The sequence below is a fragment of the Oncorhynchus nerka genome, linkage group LG19 (assembly GCF_034236695.1).
Source record: "Oncorhynchus nerka isolate Pitt River linkage group LG19, Oner_Uvic_2.0, whole genome shotgun sequence".
Classification (NCBI taxonomy): domain Eukaryota; kingdom Metazoa; phylum Chordata; class Actinopteri; order Salmoniformes; family Salmonidae; genus Oncorhynchus; species Oncorhynchus nerka.
This window is the reverse complement of record NC_088414.1, coordinates 23354592-23375710: the sequence shown is the minus strand read 5'-3', so window position 1 is coordinate 23375710 and position 21119 is coordinate 23354592. Positions and strand designations below refer to the sequence as shown.

The following is a 21119-nucleotide window of genomic DNA, read 5'->3' as shown; positions in this document are numbered from 1 at the left end:
TTAATTGTTTTTGTAAGAAGTGTTGACATGCTGAATGCAGTGAGGTGTGTTTGAACTACTAGCACACAGCTCAGACACCCATGCATACCCCACAAGACATACCACCAAAAGGTCTTTTCAAAATCCCCAAGTCCAGAACAGACTATGGGAGTCGCCCAGTACTACATAGAACCATGACTACATGGAACTCTATTCCACATCAGGTAACTGATGCAAGCAGTAGAATCAGAGTTTTTTGTTTTGTTTAAACACCATATGGAACAGCAGAGACTGAAGAGAGACACACGATAAGACACTCACTCTACACACGTACATATGGATTTTGTATTGTAGATATGTGGTAGTAGATTAGTGGCCTGAGGGAACACACTAAATGTGCTATGAAATGTAATGTAATATTTTAAAATTGTATATATAACTGCCTAATGTTGCTGGACCCCAGGAAGAGTAGCTGCTGCCTTTGCAGGAACTAATGAGGATCTTTAATAAATACAATACAATTTACAGTGGTTGGTCAGACAGACATGGGCCTTCTTTAAACACACGAGGAGGAAGTTGTGGTCAGTTTACCCTCCCTTAATCCTAACCTTAACCATTAGGGTGAAAATACCAAAAATTGTCCAATATCTTAGGGACATCATTGGCTGGCATTAGTAAGACACGGTACATTTACTGTATTAAACCATATCCTGTAATGTTCTTTCATACTGTTCTAGCACCGTCAGGAATGTACACAAACCGTGTGCTCTCCAGTTTCATGGAAAGCCCAAATGAATGACGAAACTGGGTTCTAGAGGCCCTACAACAACAGTTAGTATCCATGGTGGTTAATACGGACTCAGGCCCTCCTTTCTAATGGCTAAGGTGATGTGGTAAGGGAAGCGGATCTTGGATCAGAGCTTTTCTCCTTACCCTCGGCCTGCTGCTGGTTGTGCAGCCTGCGGATGGCTTCTCCTCTCGTCACAGACAGAGTACAGGTCAGACTCCTCAGCAACTCCTCCTCCTGCACCCCAAACTGACCCTGAGAAGGCAAACACACAAATATTAAAAGGGATACTTCAGGATTTTGGCAATGATCCTTTATGATCCGTCATCTACTTCCCCAGAGTCATTTGTATGTCTCTAATCACCCCTGTTGCTAGCGTGCCCTAATCACCCCTGTTGCTAGCGTGCCCTAATCACCCCTGCTGCTAGCGTGCCCTAATCACCCCTGCTGCTAGCGTGCCCTAATCACCCCTGCTGCTAGCGTGCCCTAATCACCCCTGCTGCTAGCGTGCCCTAATCACCCCTGCTGCTAGCGTGCCCTAATCACCCCTGCTGCTAGCGTGCCCTAATCACCCCTGCTGCTAGCGTGCCCTAATCACCCCTGCTGCTAGCGTGCCCTAATCACCCCTGCTGCTAGCGTGCCCTAATCACCCCTGCTGCTAGCGTGCCCTAATCACCCCTGCTGCTAGCGTGCCCTAATCACCCCTGCTGCTAGCGTGCCCTAATCACCCCTGCTGCTAGCGTGCCCTAATCACCCCTGCTGCTAAATCACCCCTGCTGCTAGCGTGCCCTAATCACCCCTGCTGCTAGCGTGCCCTAATCACCCCTGCTGCTAGCGTGCCCTAATCACCCCTGCTGCTAGCGTGCCCTAATCACCCCTGCTGCTAGCGTGCCCTAATCACCCCTGCTGCTAGCGTGCCCTAATCACCCCTGCTGCTAGAACCCAAATCCCCTCAGTATCCAGATCTGTGAAGATGTTTTGCTCATAATGATGACGATGAAAACTGGGCAAAGACCAGCTGATCCTGCGTCAGGTGGAAGTTAACCTAGCATCGTGAGCAGTACCTCTCCATTAAACTCCAAATATAGCCCCTCGTGACCCTGTGTCTTATCTAAGCTAGCCAGATGTTGCCTCAGCCCACTGCCGGCCTGGGAGGGCTGCTAATCAAGAGGGACAGCGGAGCAGGGTTCACCTGTTTAAATTGAAGGCACGCACACACACAATCACCTGTTTAAATAGCATGTGGATCTATGCATACACAAACGAACAGACGCAGTAGAACGTTTAAATATCATGGACACACAAACTAGTTGAAAAGAACACAAAAAGTGTCAAAACTGTCTCCATGAGCCAGCAGCTGCCCATGTTAGAAAGGTCAGAGGTGATTTTGTAAAGAAAGTTCTGTAGTGATTGCCTCAAAAATCCCCTTGTTTTGTTTTTACCATGTATGCTCAGGACTGATAATCAACAGTTTCTTCCCCTAGCTTAGTCATTGGACCCCTTCCTTCTGCTGTATAAACCACTATCAGATGACTCTTCTACTGTAAACTGTTGATTGGAACTGTTCTTGTAGTTTATATTTTGCTATGTCAATACCACTGGTGAACATTTATGAAGGAAAAGGGAAAAAATGCCTACTGTAATCTTAGAAAACACCAACAGGTCAATAAGTAAACTGCATATGTTAACAGAAGCTGCTACCAAACGAGGCCAAATGGAATCAAATGTTTATTTTATTTAACTAGGCAAGTCAGTTAAGAACAAATTCTTATTTACAATGACGGCCTTCCCCGGACAAACCCTAACGACGCTGAGCTAATTGTGCGCTGCCCTATGGGACTCCCAATCCTGGCCGGTTGTTATACAGCCTGGAATCGAACCAGGGTCTGTGGTGACACCTCTTGCACTGAGATGCAGTGCCTTAGACCGCTGGCCCACTCGAGAACCCAAAATATACTCTGTAGCCACCCATTTTTATTAGCTTATTCATGAATCTATTGGTTTGGCAGTACCATCCTCTTACGTTCGTAATAATTGATACTGCCAGACTAGCCATTTCCTTGAGCAAAAGAAAGAATGGCAAAGAAGGAGTGGAGGAGGATGTAGACTCACAGCTGTGGCTTTGAGCCAGCCCATGGACTTGCCAGTGACCCTGAGCACGTCAGTCTCTGTGGGCTCAAACATGATGTTTCCCAAAGACAGGATCCCTGCCAGGATAGTCATCATGTCTACCTTCTCCTGATGACACAACATATACACATATACAATCAGTCCATCTGTCAGTCAATCAATTGGTCATTTATCAACTGGTTAATAACATCTAACCATTTGTTTATCAGTCAATCAACCAATTAGTCCAACAAAGTACAATCAATCAGATTCAGATGTTGTCCTCATGGCTGACATTCTGCAAACGGATGGATGAGAAAGAGTTTCAGAGAGGTCTTACCTGTTCCTGAAATCCCACCATGTCCATTGCGTTACACACTTCACTGTACTTCTCCCCCCATTTCCTCACTATGTCCTCAGAGCCGTACCGCCCATTCAGATACCTGACAGACACAGCCACAGAAACACATTTATACAGATCTGATGAGTGAGCACAGAACACACACACAGGCTACATATGTAGGGGGAATAACGGTCAACGCATTATGCATATCTGATTGACAAACACTTTGAGGCTTCTACATTGCTGCACTGTATCATAGGGCACAACAACATAGCAGGGCAGCCACTATCATAGGGCACAACAACTGACTGTATCACAGGGCACAACAACATAGCAGGACAGCCACTATCGCAGGGCACAACAACTGACTGTATCATAGGGCACAACAACATAGCAGGACAGCCACTATCGCAGGGCACAACAACTGACTGTATCATAGGGCACTACAACATAGCAGGACAGCCACTATCGCAGGGCACAACAACTGACTGCATCATAGGGCACTACAACATAGCAGGACAGCCACTATCATAGGGCACAACAACTGACTGTATCATAGGGCACTACAACATAGCAGGGCAGCCACTATCATAGGGCACAACAACTGACTGTATCACAGGGCACAACAACATAGCAGGACAGCCACTATCGCAGGGCACAACAACTGACTGTATCATAGGGCACTACAACATAGCAGGGCAGCCACTATCATAGGGCACAACAACTGACTGTATCACAGGGCACTACAACATAGCAGGACAGCCACTATCGCAGGGCACAACAACTGACTGCATCATAGGGCACTACAACATAGCAGGACAGCCACTATCGCAGGGCACAACAACTGACTGCATCATAGGGCACTACAACATAGCAGGACAGCCACTATCACAGGGCACAACAACTGACTGTATCACAGGGCACAACAACATAGCAGGACAGCCACTATCGCAGGGCACAACAACTGACTGCATCATAGGGCACTACAACATAGCAGGACAGCCACTATCGCAGGGCACAACAACTGACTGCATCATAGGGCACTACAACATAGCAGGGCAGCCACTATCGCAGGGCACAACAACTGACTGCATCATAGGGCACTACAACATAGCAGGACAGCCACTATCATAGGGCACAACAACTGACTGCATCATAGGGCACTACAACATAGCAGGGCAGCCACTATCGCAGGGCACAACAACTGACTGCATCATAGGGCACTACAACATAGCAGGACAGCCACTATCGCAGGGCACAACAACTGACTGCATCATAGGGCACTACAACATAGCAGGACAGCCACTATCGCAGGGCACAACAACTGACTGCATCATAGGGCACTACAACATAGCAGGACAGCCACTATCGCAGGGCACAACAACTGACTGCATCATAGGGCACTACAACATAGCAGGACAGCCACTATCACAGGGCACAACAACTGACTGCATCATAGGGCACTACAACATAGCAGGACAGCCACTATCGCAGGGCACAACAACTGACTGCATCATAGGGCACTACAAACACCACATTGTTTAAATAACTAGCATTTCACTACAGGCCTAGGCCTGTTCAACTGACAAGAAGAAGAGAAATACAAGTAGCATACACATACTGAACAACACTGAGAACTATATGTGGTCGCTATTTGTATAAGCCATAAGAACCAAAAAAAGGCAGGAAGGAACATTAAGACTAGTTATCAGAGTTCCAAAACAAAAACCTTGGTTTATGTCAGGAAAATAAAAAATGTAATTAAATTATTACAGTGTGACCCTATGACTCTGTGGAAATGTCTAACTTCCCAGACCACACCCACAGAGTCATCACTACCTGTGGAGGAAACGTTGCAGAATGATAACATCCCAGTGGACCCACCTGTACTGCGTGGGGTCCAGGAGTCCATACATTTCTTTGTCTTCCGGGGAGATGCCCGCCAGCATGCAGTAGAAGATATGGAAGTTTCTCTCGCCCTCATCCTGGTGGACCACACGAGACTTCTCCAGGAGGTACTCGTTGATCTTAGCTCCTTTTACTGTTAAGAGCACAGCACCACACACAAGGACACACACAGGATCAAGTCATGCTACATGTCTGTCGTATCACTGCAATCACCACATACATTTAGTGTATAAATAAACAAATATGAACATAAGTACACACAATATATGAATACACTGTCACACACACCACCCCCCCCCACCCACCTGAGGAGTTGTGGAAGCGCAACTGAATGTACTTCCCGAAGCGACTGCTGTTGTCATTCATCACAGTCTGGGCATTGCCAAAGGCCTCCAGCAGAGGATTCACCTAGAAATACCATACAGCACAAGATCAGTACAGCACCAGAACTTACATCATGGTGATCCTACATGGAGCCAGGAGTTTAACATTTCCAAGCCCTAATCACAAGACATCCATGATTTGCAACTTTCCGTGTGCCTGACCACACTATATTAGAGGGGCACGGTATATTAGAGGGGCACGGTATATTCAAGGACAACCACCACCCGGGCCACTGCCCATTCGCACTGCTGCCATCCAGAAGGCGAGGTCAGTACAGGTGCATCAAAGCTGGGACCGAGAGACTGAAAAACAGCTTCTATCTCAAGGCCATTAGACTGCTAAACAGCCATCACTAAACACAGAGAGGCTGCTGCTTACATTGAGACACAATCACTGGCCACTTCAATAAAATGGATCACTAGTCACTTTAAACAAATGCCACTTTAATAATGTTTACATATCTTACAAGTGTAGACCTTACCGTGAAGTAAGCATTTCACGGTAAGGTCTACACTTGTTGAATGTGGCACATGTAACAAATAAAGTTTAATTTGATGTATATACTGTATTTTATAACATCTATTGCACCTTGCCTATGCAGTTCGGCAATCGCTCATCCATATAAACTCAGCACAAAAAGTAACCGTCCCTTTTTCAGGACCCTGTCTTTCAAAGAAATGTTTTTAAAAATCCAAATAACTTCACAGATCTTCATTGTAAAGGGTTTAAACACAGTTTCCCATGCTTGTTCAATAATCATACACCTAACTAACATCTCACAGCAAGACCTGGCAAATCTGGTGCAGTCCACGAGGAGATGCACTGCAGTACTTAATGCAGCTGGTGGCCACACCAGATACCGACTGTTACTTTTGAGTTTGACCCCCCCCCCTTTGTTCAGGGACACATTACTCCATTTATGTTAGTCACATGTCTGTGAAACTTGTTCAGTTTATGTCTCAGTTGTTGAATCTTATGTAAACACAAATATTTACACATGTTAAGCTGTTTGCTGAAAATAAACGCAGTTGACAGTGAGAGGACGTTTCTTTTTTTGCCGAGTTTACTTACATGTACAGTCGTGGCCAAAAGTTTTGAGAATGACAAATATTAATTTCCACAAAGGTTGCTGCTTCAGTGTCTTTAGATATTATTGTCAGATGTTACTATGGGATACTGAAGTATAATTACAAGCATTTCATAAGTGTCAATGGCTTTTATTGACAATTACATGAAGTTGATATTTGCAGTGTTGACCCTACTTTTTCAAGACCTCTGCAATCTGCCCTGGCATGCTGTCAATTAACTTCTGGGCAACATCCTGACTGATGGCAGCCCATTCTTGCATAATCAATGCTTGGAGTTTGTCAGAATTTGTGGGGTTTTGTTTGTCCACCTGCCTCTTGAGGATTGACCACAAGTTCTCAATGGGATTAAGATCTGGGGAGTTCTGGCCATGAACCCAAAATATCAATGTTTTGTTCCCCGAGCCACTTAGTTATCACTTTTGCCTTATGGCAAGGTGCTCCATCATGCTGGAAATTGTTCGTCACCTAAACTGTTCCTGGACGGTTGGGAAAAGTTGCTCTCGGGGGATGTGTTGGTACCATTTTTTATTCATGGCTGTGTTCTTAGGCAAAATTGTGAGTGAGCCCACTCCCTTGGCTGAGAAGCAACCCCACACATTAATGGTCTCAGGATGCTTTACTGTTGGCATGACACATGACTGATGGTAGCGCTCACCTTGTCTTCTCCGGACAAGCTTTTTTTCTGGATGCCCCAAAGGGGATTCATCAGAGAAAATGACTTTACCCCAGTCCTCAACAGTCCAATCCCTGTACCTTTTGCAGAATACCAGTCTGTCCCTGATGTGTTTCTTTGCTGCCCTTCTTGACACCAGGCCATCCTCCAAAAGTCTTCGCCTCACTGTGCGTGTAGATGCACTCACACCTGCCATTCCTGAGCAAGCTCTGTACAGGTGGTGCCCCGATCCCGCAGCTGAATCAACTTCAGGAGACGGTCCTGGCGCTTGCTGGACTTTCTTGGGCGCCCTGAAGCCTTCTTCACAACAACTGAACCGCTCTCCTTGAAGTTCTTGATGATCCGATAAATGGTTGACTTAGGTGTAATCTTACTGGCAGCAATATCCTTGCCTGTGAAGCCCTTTTTGTGCAAAGCAATGATGACGGCACGTGTTTCCTTGCAGTTAAACATGATTGACAGAGGAAGAACAATGATTCCAAGCACCCCCCTCCTTTTGAAGCTTCCAGTCTGTTATTCGAACTCAAATCAGCATGACAGAGTGATCTCCAGCCTTGTCCTCGTCAACACTCACACCTGTGTTAATGAGAGAATCACTGACATGATGTCAGCTGGTCCTTTTGTGGCAGGGCTGAAATGCAGTGGAAATGTTTTTGGGGTATTCAGTTCATTTGCATGGCAAAGATGGACTTTGCAATTCATCTGATCACTCTTCATAACATTCTGGAGTATATGCAAATTGCCATCATACAATCTGAGGCAGCAGACTTTGTGAATATTAATGTGTGACATTCTCAAAACTTTTGGCCACGACTGTACAGTTGAAGTCGGAAGTTTACATTCACCTTAGCCAAATACATTTAAACTCAGTTTCTCATATTCCTGACATTTAATCATTGTAAAAATTCCCTGTCCAAGGGTGAGTCAGGATCACCACTTTATTTTAAGAATTTGAATGTCAAAATAGAAAATAGAGAATTACTTATTTCAGCTTTTATTTCTTTCATCACATTCCCAGTGGGTAAGAAGTTTACATACACTCAATTAGTATTTGGTAGCGTTGCCTTTAAGTTGTTTAACTTGGGTCAAATGTTTTGGGTAGCCTTCCACAAGCTTCCCACAATAAGTTGGGGGGATTTTGGACCATTCCTCCTAACAGAGCTGGTGTAACTGAGTCAGGTTTGTAGGCCTCCTTGCTCGCACACACATTTTCAGTTCTGCCCACAAATTTTCTGTAGGATTGAGGTCAGGGCTTTGTGATAGCCACTCCAATACCTCGACTTGGTTGTCCTTAAGCCATTTTGCCACAACTTTGGATGTATGCTTGGGGTCCTTGTCCATTTGGAAGACCCATTTGCAACCAAGCTTTAACTTCCTGGCTGATGTCTTGAGATGTTGCTTCAATATATCCACAATTTTCTTCCCTCATGAAGCCATCTATTTTAGTGAAGTGCACCAGTCCCTCCTGCTGCAAAGCACCCCCACAACATGATGCTGCCACCCCCGTGCTTCACAGTTGGGATGGTGTTCATATGCTTGCAAGCCTCCCCCTTTTTCCTCCAAACATAACAATGGTCATTATGGTCAAACAGTTCTATTTTTGTTTCATCAGATCAGAGGACATTACGATCTTTGGCCCCATGTGCAGTTGTAAACCGTACTCTATCTTTTTTAATGGCGGTTTTGGAGCAATGGCTTCTTGCTTGCTGAGCGGCCTTTCAGGTTATGTCGATATAGGACCTGTTTCCTCCAGCATCTCACAAGGTCCTTGCTGTTGTTCTGGGATTGATTTGCACTTTTCGCACAAAAGTACATTCATCTCTAGGAGAAAGAACGCGTCTCCTTCCTGATTGGTATGACAGCTGTGTGGTCCCATGGTGTTTATACTTGCGTACTATTGTTTGTACAGATGAACGTGGTACCTTCAGGAATTTGGAAATTGCTCCCAAGGATGAACCAGACTTGTGGAGGTCTACAATTTACAATTTTATTTCTGAGGTCTTGGCTGATTTCTTTTGATTTTCCCATGATGTCAAGTAAAGAGGCACTGAGTTTGAAGGTAGGCCTTGAAATACATCCATGGGTACACCTCCAATTGACTCAAATGATGTCAATTAGCCCATCAGAAGCTTCTAAAGCCATGAAATCTTCTGGAATTTTCCAAGCTGTTTAAAAGGCACAGTCAACCTAGTGTATGTAAACTTCTGACCCACTGGAATTGTGATACAGTGAATTATAAGTGAAATAAACTGTCTGTAAACAATTGTTGTTAAAATTACTTGTGTCATGCACAAAGTAGATGTCCTAACTGACTTGCCAAACTATAGTTTGTTAACAAGAAATTTGTGGAGTGGTTGAAAAACAAGTGTTAATGACTATCCTAAGTGTCTGTAAACTTCAGACTTCAACTGTACATATTCTCATTCACCTCTCTAGATTTGAGTGTATTAGGTAGTTGTTGGGAAATTGTTAGATTACTTGTTAGTTTTTACTGCAGTCGGAACTAGAAGCACAAGCATCACTACACTCTCATTAACATCTGCTAACCATGTGTATGTGACCAATAAAACGTGATTTGAGCATAGCCTCTCGTGCCAGATGGCCTAAGTATCAAAACACACTAAGGGTTGTATCATCTGATAAACAAGGGAAGAATGATAGCATTGTTCTCTGGATGCAATACATTACAGAATTCATGACCAGTGAAACCTTTCACTTGTTTCCTGACTAGTAAAGAGCATGAAAGTGAAGGATGTGGTACTTTGAAACCAAGATATCACAATAGCAGTGGAGCAAGGTCAAGAGTTTTCCCCAGGGGAAATTAATACTAAAGTTAAAATGTCATTGGATTAATGTGTAAATTACTGATATATAGACACCTCAGGAGAATGAAGGAAGTGAAAGTTGGACGAGGAATACAATGCAGTTATTCAGGGAAAACTGATGGCATATTGAAGCTATAAAACACTTTGTAACATCTCCTTCAACTCGATATAACTAAATTACAAGTCATGTCAGTGTGTTGAACTCTAGCAGGCCATCGAAAATGTGGTGGTGATGACTTATCAACCTGTGTGCAAAAGTTAACAAATGAACATTATCAAACATATAAAAGAATGCAGCAAGAGCAATATACTTGTTTTTAAACAATAATGCAAACACATGATTGTAATGAAACCAATGTCCTGGCTGTGACCACAATGAGGGGATTGCATGCCGAGGTAGGAGTAAATGACACAGGATTTCCTGTCAGCCTTTCAACATATTTCACTCTTAACCTCTAAGTTCTCACTTTCCCCATCCCGTCAATTACCAGGCCAACTGTTGACGACAGTCAGAGAGGGTAGAAGCTGTACCATATTAGGAATAGTCAAGTTAGATCGTCAATACCATGTACTTGTTCCAGGGAGCACTTTAAGTACAATGAATGAAACATAATTGTATGGTGTGAACAGTGACTTATGAAAAAGTGTTTGCATTATGAATGTTTACTTGGACTCAGTGAACCTACGATTGTCTCAAACTCATCAGAAGACCGCAGCAGAACAGCAGGGGGAAATGGAAGATGTGAAACTCTGGAAAATATGTTTTATTGACTGCTGGAACTCTGTACTCCCCCTTTGGCTCTCCCAATTATCCCTGCTCTGCAGACACGCAAGCAAACCATTACGTGGCATAGAAAAAGAAGTGACTTTGAACATGTGGCTACAGTATATCTGGAAACCCATATTTCCATTCTTACTCTGTTTTTTAGTGGTCAGTTGAACTGCATTTTCCACTGTTCCAAAAAGGTCTAGAATACTTAATCAGCACCCTGACTGAAGAGAACATGCAGCTGTAACACTTGTGAGAATAACCAGCGAATGTACAGTACATCACAGAATACTGACCTAAGCCATACAAGCTAATCAAATCCATGTCTACTCCAACCACATGTACCCCGAAATAACATCAGTGTAATAAAAAGTGTTGTCAAACACAGCCTCTCTCTGAACCCTAGCTCACAGCCAAGGAGCCAGCCAAATCACTCCCACCAAGTCCCAGTGATGCAATTCCCCAGAAAGGCTGGAGGAATTTCCCCACACTTCCTAGTTTTCCTCGAGGCCCTCAGTCTCATCCCGTATCCCACAGAGAACTTCCCGTACCATCAGACAGGCGTGAGAAAACAGGGGCCCGGAGAGGGACGGCGGTCAAGTCTGTGTGTTTAGCTTAGTAATCATCACAGTGGGGGAGCCAAGAGGAAGTCAAAAAGAGGAAGAAAAGTTAAACATCCATGATGTTATGATATTCCGTTTGAGATTCCAAAATGGTAGGAAGGAAGTGTCTCTTGGGTTGTGGCAGAAATCCAGAAACGTGGTTGTGTGTGTGTTTGGTGGGTCACAAGAAAATTCGAAAGCTTTTCATTTCGGTCACAATGAGAACAAGTTTGGTAACCAATGCAACACAGTGGACCGTACTGTAGTACACGAAGAAAAAGCACAGCGCTATACCACCATCTTATTTCAAAAGGACCATCCTCAACATGTGTCCAATGACATTTCAAAGGGATGTCCATTAGATCATACTTCTCCAATATCAAAGCAGATCATAACCTTTGGTCATGATGGATGACAATCCTACAACATAATACTGTATATGTGGCCATTAGATAAGGTTATCATAGCATCACTTGATTGATGCTATATCACTTTCAACTATCACTGAACACTACTATGAATGAGGGGGGAATACACAGCATAGTTAATACAACAGAAGATAGAGACCATCTCTCCTGCCCCCTTCCCCTCAAGCGGTCAACAATGCTGAACAGGGGCGCAACTTTGGTTTCAGAAGTGAGGGAGGGATTCTATTTTTTTTTTTACCCAGTCGGATGCGCACTCCAAAAACAGCCTACCCGACCACTCGGAGGCGGCCGCATGGTCCTAAAGCACACCGTTTCCCTGTTTTATACCACATTCCAATGATAAGACTGAGGGGGACAAATCATATTTCAGAATGCGGGCCCCACGTCTTCAATCTACACACAATACCCTACAATGACAGAGAAAACAGGTTTACATTTTTGCACATAATTTTTTTATAAAAAAAAAAAATGAAATACCTTATTTACATAAGTATTTATAGACCCTTTGGACATGATTTGGAAAGGCGCACAAACCTGTCTATATAAAAAGGTCCCACAGTTGACAGTGTATGTCAGATCAAAAACCAAGCCAAGAGGTTGAAGTAAATGCTCCATAGCCCTTCCATACAGGATTGTGTTAGGGCGCAGATCTGGGGAAGGGTACCAAAACATTTCTGCAGCATTGAAGGTCCCCAAGAACACAGTGGCCTCCATCATTCGTAAATGAAAGAGGTTTGGAACCACCAAGACTCTTCCTAGAGCTGGCTGCCCAACAAACTGAGCAATCAGGGGAGAAGGGACTTGGTCAGGGAGGTGACAAAGAACCCTGATGGTCACTGACAGAGCTCCAGAGTGCCTCTGTGGAGATGGGAGAACCTTCCAGAAGGACAACCATCTCTGCAGCAATCCACCAATAAGGCCTTTATGATAAGAGTGGCCAGATGGAAGCTACCCCTCAGGAAAATGCACAACATCCCGCCTGAAGGAACCTAAAGGACTCTCCAACCATAAGAAACAAGATTCTCTGGTCTGATGAAATGAAGATTGAACACTTTGGCCTGAATGCCAAGCGTCACATCTGGAGGAAACGTGGCAACATCCTACCGTGAAGCATGGGTGGCAGCATCATGCCGTGGGGGTGTTTTTCAGCGGCTTGGACTGGGAGACTAGTCAGGATCGAGGGAAAGACGAACGGAGCAAAGTACAGAGAGATCCTTGATGAAAACCTGCTCCAGAGCACTCAGGACCTCAGACTGGGGCGAAGGTTCACCTTCCAACAGGACAACGACCCTAAGCACACAGCCAAGAGAAGAGAATACAGGAGTGGCTTCAGGCCAAGTTTCTGAATGTCCTTGAGTGGCCCAGCCAGAGCCTGGACTTGAACCCTGTGGTTCATCTGTGGAAAGGCCTGAAAATAACTGTGCAGCGATGCTCCCCATCCAGCCTGCCAGAGCTTGAGAGGATTGGAAGAGAAGAATGGGAAAAACTCCCCAAATGCAGGTGTACCAAGCTTGTAGCGTCAAACCCAATTAGACTTCAGGCTGTAATTGCTGCCAAAGGTCCTTCAATAAAGTAAAGGGTCTGAATACTTATGTAAGTGTGATACTTCTAAAACCATGTTTTTGATTTGTCAGTATGGGGGTGTTGTGTGTAGACTGATGAAGGGAAGAAAATAATTGAATACTTTTTAGAATAAGGCTGTAATGTAACAATGTAGAAAAAGTCAAGGAGCCTGAATACTTTCCAAATGCACTGTATAGGCATAAAATGGTAGTAGAATCCAGAATTAGTTTTTGTAGCATTGGAGAGAACCTTGAGCTAATACATGCCAGACAAAACAGTCTTATCTAGGTATCTCTATAATTCCTCATTTACTTCAGACTTAGAGGGTTTCCTCCATTCATTTTTATAAACAAACCAAATAAAATGTCCTACGATGTCAAACTGGATGTAGCCAATCCAATGTGTAGCATTTCTGGACTGGGATTCCATGTTGGGCGAGTTCAAACCGGTACACTCCATTGTGCAGTCTCATCAGCTACACATCTAACTAGAAAAACATGCTTTTGTGTTACTGGGTATTGTTTTGCCATTTGACAAGACTCAGCTGTTTCAGTTGGACCCATGGTAAATAGTAGGTAACCTGAGACTACGGTCTACGAGTGGTGTGCAATGAAATGAAGTCTACGCCAATTGGTTAATTTCCCAAGTGTGGGTCTCTGCATAGTGCATGGTGTGCTCGGTTTGTTGGTACAGAATGGTGAATGCTGGGACTTAGGTTTAACATTATATATAACATTATTATACCTTCTAGAACACACCTCTTTATCACTGCTACATCATATAGGAATACAACAATCAAGGCTATTTTTAGAAAAGCCAAACCCTTTCTGTGATGCAATCGTGACATTTCATTGTTTCCTCGCCCATAAAAAAACACGTCAACCTGAAGGTGGGACCGTAAAAGAACAAAGTATGACCTTAAACATCCCTTTTTCAACTGAGTGACTCACTAAAATGGCTGACACACAAACGTTGGAATGATGTCACGTTCAAAACAACTGGGAACTTGGAAATCTTCGACTTCCGACTTCAGTGCGTTCAAAACAACTGGGAACTCTGGGGGGCGAGCTCCGACTGGGAAAAATAGATTTGAACGGTCATCCAACTCGGGAACTTGGGCCTCTTTCTAGAGCTCAGACTTTCTGACCTGAAGATCACCGACGCCATGATTTCACCAGAGTTCCCAGTTGTTTTGAACGCGGAATGAGTGTTACAAGCCCTGTATTTACCGTGACAACTACACACAGAGGTGAATATCAAGATGATGTCAAGGTGGGACCACACGTCCTTCACCAGTCCATCAGTGCTACTGCATACTCTGAAAGTAAGCTGGCAAAGTAGCCTTGGATCAACATCCAACTCCTATTCAAACTATGTCTGAGGCATTGGCAATAAGAGGAGTGTCCCATTCTGTTCATATCATGCAAATTCCATTTCCATATTGATTTAAACTGAGGTATGAGGGCAAGCCTGAAGTGTGGTAGAAGGGACATGTCGAAACTGGTCTAGCTGCAGTATGTCTCTCATACCTACAGCAGCCAACCCAATTTGTTATTACTGTCATTTGTCTGATAAAAGTCAGCATTGTTATAATAACAGACCTCTGTCTTCCCGGCAATTTCTGTTGCTCATAGAATGACAGATCTCTTTCCTGCAATATGTTAGCATTGGTGTAGGTATGCACATGGTAGAGTCTTACCTGTAGTATCTGTTGCTCATAGAATGACAGATCTCTTTCCTGCAATGTGTTAGCATTGGTGTAGGTATGCACATGGTAGAGTCTTACCTGTAGTATCTGTTGCTCCAGCTGTGAGTTGGCTCTGCACAGCTCCATGATCTGTCTGAGCAGCAGCTTGGTGCTCTCGGTCTTCCCTGCTCCACTCTCCCCACTGTGTAACAAAGTACAGGAGACCATTCTAAATAAGTGGGCAGTGTATCAGTGGCGCCATGTAGTACGGCTGTATTACAACATTGAATAAGGCAATTTACTCAATTGCTCAAATTCAAAGAGAGAAAAAAAAGCAGTGCATTGCTAGAATACACAGACTAGAGAGATAGACATTCTGAACACTGACTGGCAGATTCATTTGGTACAGATAACACAATATCACCTCAGAATGTCGACTTTTTAAATCTACCTTGTTCAGAATCATATTCCTAATTAAGCTAGGCTTCAACATGATTGTTTACAAATGTGTTCATGTTTCTAGTGACCCAGAATTAGAAGGACATTTGGCAGCCAAATTACAGGAGCTTGATGTATCTCTACCAAACTGATAAGCAGTACACATGAGTGAGTACTTGAAAACCAGTGCAGGGTTTTGCATGAGCAATAGGACATGCAAATGTACATGTGCAGCTGATAGTGTAGCCTAAATACAGTGAAGCTACTGTTGATACCAGGAGTCGCCATTCTGCCAAGGGGAGAAAGCCAAGCGTGTCCTAGGGCTATTGTTATAAGCTCTGATTGCAAATGGCATTTCACAAATAAATGTTTTAAATCTAATTTAAATGTTTCCATGACATCAACGCTGGTTGTATTTCCATTATTCCATCAGTCTTCTTGACTTTCTGCATAACGTTTGCGTCAAAAAAAACAACAACTCTACATTCACCAACTGCAAGTTCATGTCCAAGAACAACACTCAGTTTAAAATCCTGGGAGAACTGATAAGGCTTGGCAGTTGAATGCAATTTCTTCCTTACCCCCATGTAAAAATCTAGGCTCCATGGCAACTCTATAGCATATTTATTGTCCTACAATGAAGCAAGAAGTCAAAAAGAAAGTCAAAATAAATTAAAAAGAAAGTTTGAATGACAGAGGGACAGTATTGTTACAGCTAATGCCGGTTTGCCTGAGCCTGAAGCCTTGCAGGTGTTTGAACACATGCATATATACACACACTCTCATTCAAAATGCACATACATGGACACACATGTAAATAGTGCCATACATGCACTCAAACATATTCAGTTGGCTTTGCTTTCATGATTTTTGCTGTCTATTTTCCTTTGTCTTGCTCTTTTGATGGCCGTTGGTGCATTGGGGGACGGGGCTGTGGGGGGCAAAACTGTCAATGTAATTTAATAGACATTTTGTCTATTGAACATTTGACACCTTTTGTCTGGCCCTTTCTTCATTACAATAAGAAGTGTTATTTACATCCTAACATTTGGGTATACCTATGCATTTAGGCTAGTGTTTTCTCTCCCTGTCATTGTATACTGTAGGTCATAGGGCTGGGCGATATGGCCTAAAAGTAATATCTAAAAAATATTCAGAGGTTTCGAAGAGTCACAAGATTTTATTTATATATATATATACACATAACAAGAAATTGAGATGTGTGTGTGTGTGTGTGTGTGTGTGTGTGTGTGTGTATATATTATTATAATATATACACACATACCTATTTGTGCAAATAAAAAATTTATAACACCCACACGTATATTCTATTGTTAAATAATGTTTGACCACTAGCTGTTTGAATATGTAATTTCTATAATCATTTTTGGGAATACAACAATCAGTTGTTCAAGAGCAATGTTTTTATCATGTTGCTCCGGCTGTCAGTTGTCATGTACACCTGTTGGTCTTCGCTCATCTTCCACGATGCCAGAGTCGTTGAGACCCTGGGCCATTACTTCACCCGTATGATCATCGGGGAAGATAGACGTCTGGAGGCAGACATTTCGCAATTTCCAGTCTTGATTGATGTAGTGGACTGTCAAACTTCGGTACGGCTCTGACGTTCTGCTCGACCATAGATCTACTGTGGTGGAAAAATAAGAAACACTAGCCAGCTTCTCTGCGACTCTTTCGCCGGTAGCAGTGTCTAATCGCGGCAGGGCTTCTTCCGTTAAATACCTACGGCTTGGCAGCTGATATTTGTGGTCAACTGTACTTATCAGCTTTTTAAAGCCTGACTTTTCTACTGTAAAGACTGAAACCATATACAGTGGGGAGAACAAGTATTTGATACACTGCCGATTTTGCAGTTTTTCCTACTTACAAAGCATGTAGAGGTCTGTAAGTAGGAAAACCTGAAAATCGGCAGTGTATCAAATACTTGTTCTCCCCACTGTATTTCGCCATGGAATAGGTCAATGCATCCATTCTCCTTCCACCTCAAACTTTTCTTGTGAAAGGCTGTCTAGGGCTGTGATTGGTGGATAACCTCTGTGCATGTGTTGGCACGCAATTGGGACACGATTCAACATTGGGCTGACAGAAGAGACAGTGAGATGCTGCATTTGTAAAACGTTACGTTATAACAGAACCTCGATTATTGCGATACAGGCATTTTCCCTATCGCGCTAAAACAAACTCGAATATATCGCCCAGCCCTAAGTGGTCGTCAATCACAGTCCTTCCTTGTTGCCTAAACAATTATCAGCCTCATTCAACCCCTCCCACCGCCTGACTGGCTCATTCATCAGTGGCGTCGCTGTAACCCAGAACGACTGGCCCTATCAAACACTGCCGGGGCTGCTGGGAAGGCATGTGCTTGGAACAACAAATGGGAAAATACTATACAAGCAACAACCGCATAGATCTGTAAAAGTACATTAGTCCTTCCATTCATGCTTTAAAGCATTTAAGCCACCCTCTTTCCAGATGGATCCACAAGCTTCTGTGGATGTAAAACAGAACAGCAACATCTCACTTCCATTGCAGGAGTTTACCAATCAACATCTCCACAGATGCAAACTACACGGTGTTCAGCCTTCCAGTCTACAAATCATTCGCAATAACACCTGTTTCCGGCCCTGAATACCCTCATGTATCACTTTCCTAAAAAGGACACAGCTGGAGATACACATCCTGTAGATACATGTATCTGCAATTACTAGAATCCATGGTCTGGTTTGCGGATGTTACTTTTCAGTCTAAAGTTGTATGTTATGCCATATCTTAGAGAAAAGGGATAAAAGTGGCTTACATTTTTTAACATTCACACGCAGGTTGCATATTCATTTAAGTGACAAAGTGTTTGAAATGACAGTATTAAAATCTATACACCAACATCTAAAAAATAAAAAAAAAAGGGAAAAAAAGGTCTGTAGCCTGCAGCAGTGGAGAGCAAAGTACAGTAAAATATCCTCCACTGGAATGATTGACAGGGCTAAAGTTAAGCTCCTAAACGTCTGACAAACCCATTGAGGAGAACCTCCCTCGTGTTAACCAAGTTTACTGTAGCTTTATGCCGGGGCAGACCTTCAGTGGAAGTGTATTGCTCAGGGAGGAATCCACATTACTGTAGTGGAAACCTCTGTAGCTTGATACTGGATGCTGTAGTGGTATTGTAATTAAGAGACCCAAAACTGCTGTAAAAATCATTTCCAGGAGATTTGGGGGGGATAACACACAGGAACCATGAGGAGAGTAGGTTATGAGAAATGCTCGGATAAGGGGATTCAGACAGACAGACAGTAAAAAAAAAAAAAAGTTTTTCTTCCATCTGCAATAGAAAAGGGTGCCATATTTCAAGCTAGATGAAGGTCACCAGAGGCAGATAAGGAAAACGGTGTGTTCTCACCAGGAGGTTACACAAGACCTCTTCACTATGGCAGCATTTAGCAGCAGGATAATGCTGACATGACGCAAGCCTGCTGATCTGCAGCCACAACAAACACGGACACAGCTAAGCTGTCAATGTCAGCATAAAAGAGAACCGCGAACGCTGAGCAAAACAAAACCCCGACATTTGTGTTTGTTGCTGTTTGTCAGGAATAGTGTTCAAGACAGCAGTATAAAAAAACGTTCACACTATCGTGCCAACCCAAACTGAACCATGCTTGTAACAACGGTTCATGTAATAACTTGCCGGTTAACGTAATAAAACATTGAACAGGATGTATATCTCCAGCTGTGTCCTTTAAGGGATAGTTCGAAATTTACTGGGGTAGGAGAGAATAGAGGGTTGATAAACTTTTTTTTCTTGCTTTGGGGAGGGTTGTGTTTTTTCCCCCCTGGTTTTACTATATACACACATTTCTTCCATAGCCAAATGTCCTCATCTGCTTGCACTATTAAGGTGTTTTGGTACTTCCCATATGCACTAGGCTTTTCCACACGCGTATGAAACCACAGGTCAATATAGTCTACTAGTCTGTCTAATCCTGTCCTCTTTCCACCATTCAGTGACAATAGTGGTAGGTGGATTGTTTGTCCAGATCTACAATAAGCAAACAACCAACCATACCACAAATAAAATCATTCAAATCTGCACCAATTGTCAATATAAATCCACCAGAACATAGAGGAATAGCTGATAGGCAGCGGAGGACAGGTGCGTCGTTGCGCATTGAAGAACAGTGAAGACATGAGAAACGCAGCTCGAAAAGCTCCCCTATTGATCTTGTTTTAGATGTGGCACCAACACAACCAGTCACAATGTTTTAATCTGATTAGGCTACTTAAAAAGTACCCTGTAGGCTACCTGTGCATGTTCATCAACTCTACTAATTCCAGCATCCAAACTGGTCATTTGATGAATGGAAAGAGACATCTGTTACAAACCCCAACAAGTTTAATGAAAGTGAGCTTGTCCATGCTGTTAACGCAAGTGGTAAAGTCGATCTCCACGTTCATAAACACAGGGTCGCTACAGTTCTTGTTATTTGAGGTTGTAATCATACTTTCTGGTTAATTCAATGAGGGGAGAGGCGTGTGCAATTTTTAAGTACAAGGGGATGTTCATGTCATTGTTTTGACACAGAGTAAAAACATTTAATAATTAAAGCTGCAAGCAGCTATTCCGGGGTTCAGATGTGTCCACTGTCACAATCAGGAAAAATTGGACACATTGTCCTAGGACAAGTTATATTTCTACTGTTTACTAAGCTTGCCAAATATCAGAACACAAAATCAAGCTGCTCATGCAATATAATATTATTTTCAGGTTTTTTGGACCATTTTTAATGATGTTGACCACTTTAAAAAATATTTTTTGGGGGGCAACAGGGTAGCCTAGTGGTTAGAGTGTTGGACTAGTAACCGAAAGGTTGCAAGTTCAAATCCCCGAGCTGACAAGGTACAAATCTGTCGTTCTGCCCCTGAACAGGCAGTTAACCCACTGTTCCTAGGCTGTCATTGAAAATAAGAATTTGTTCTTAACTGACTTGCCTAGTTAAATAAAGGTAAAATAAAAATAAATTTTTCTCCAGGACCGCTGGACCGATCAGCACTAAATTTGGTACATCTATGTATCCACATTTGTAAAGAAGAGGAATAATAATAGTCAACCAATAAAATAGCTTTCACGAGCTTCGCTGCTAAACCCCTAATAAATGTAATCAGAGGTATCCTTTGGGTGCTATAATTCATTGTTTTTGATAAAAAATATAATTTGTGTGATGTCAGAACTCCAGTCCGCCCACACCAGTCGCCGCTCAACTCCATCGTAAAACGTGGAGTTGTATTTAGTCAGCTAGTTCTGCACAGAAATAAACCAGTCAGTAAGTGGGCTCCCGAGTGGCGCAGCAGTCTAAGGAACTGCATCTCAGTGCTAGAGGCGTCACTACAGACACCGTGGTTAAAATCCAGGCTGTATCACAACCGGCCATGATTGGGAGTCCAATAGGGCGACGCACAATTGGCGTCATCCAGGTTTGGCCGGTGTAGGCTGTCATTGTAAATAAGAATTTGTTCTTAACTG

The 21119-nt window shown here is 43.2% G+C and overlaps 1 protein-coding gene across 1 annotated transcript in view; it reads right to left on the bottom strand.

The window, feature by feature from the left end:
* Positions 1–21119, bottom strand: part of LOC135562399 (unconventional myosin-VIIa-like) — a 32983-nt gene that overhangs the window by 5502 nt on the left and 6362 nt on the right. Inside the window, exons 4-9 of the mRNA XM_065004797.1 lie at positions 15245–15347; positions 5432–5534; positions 5103–5259; positions 3216–3318; positions 2879–3004; positions 913–1021 (exon numbers count right to left, since the gene is read on the bottom strand). Of these exons, the coding sequence (XP_064860869.1) occupies positions 913–1021; positions 2879–3004; positions 3216–3318; positions 5103–5259; positions 5432–5534; positions 15245–15347 (701 nt within the window). The remainder of the gene's footprint in view (positions 1–912; positions 1022–2878; positions 3005–3215; positions 3319–5102; positions 5260–5431; positions 5535–15244; positions 15348–21119) is intronic.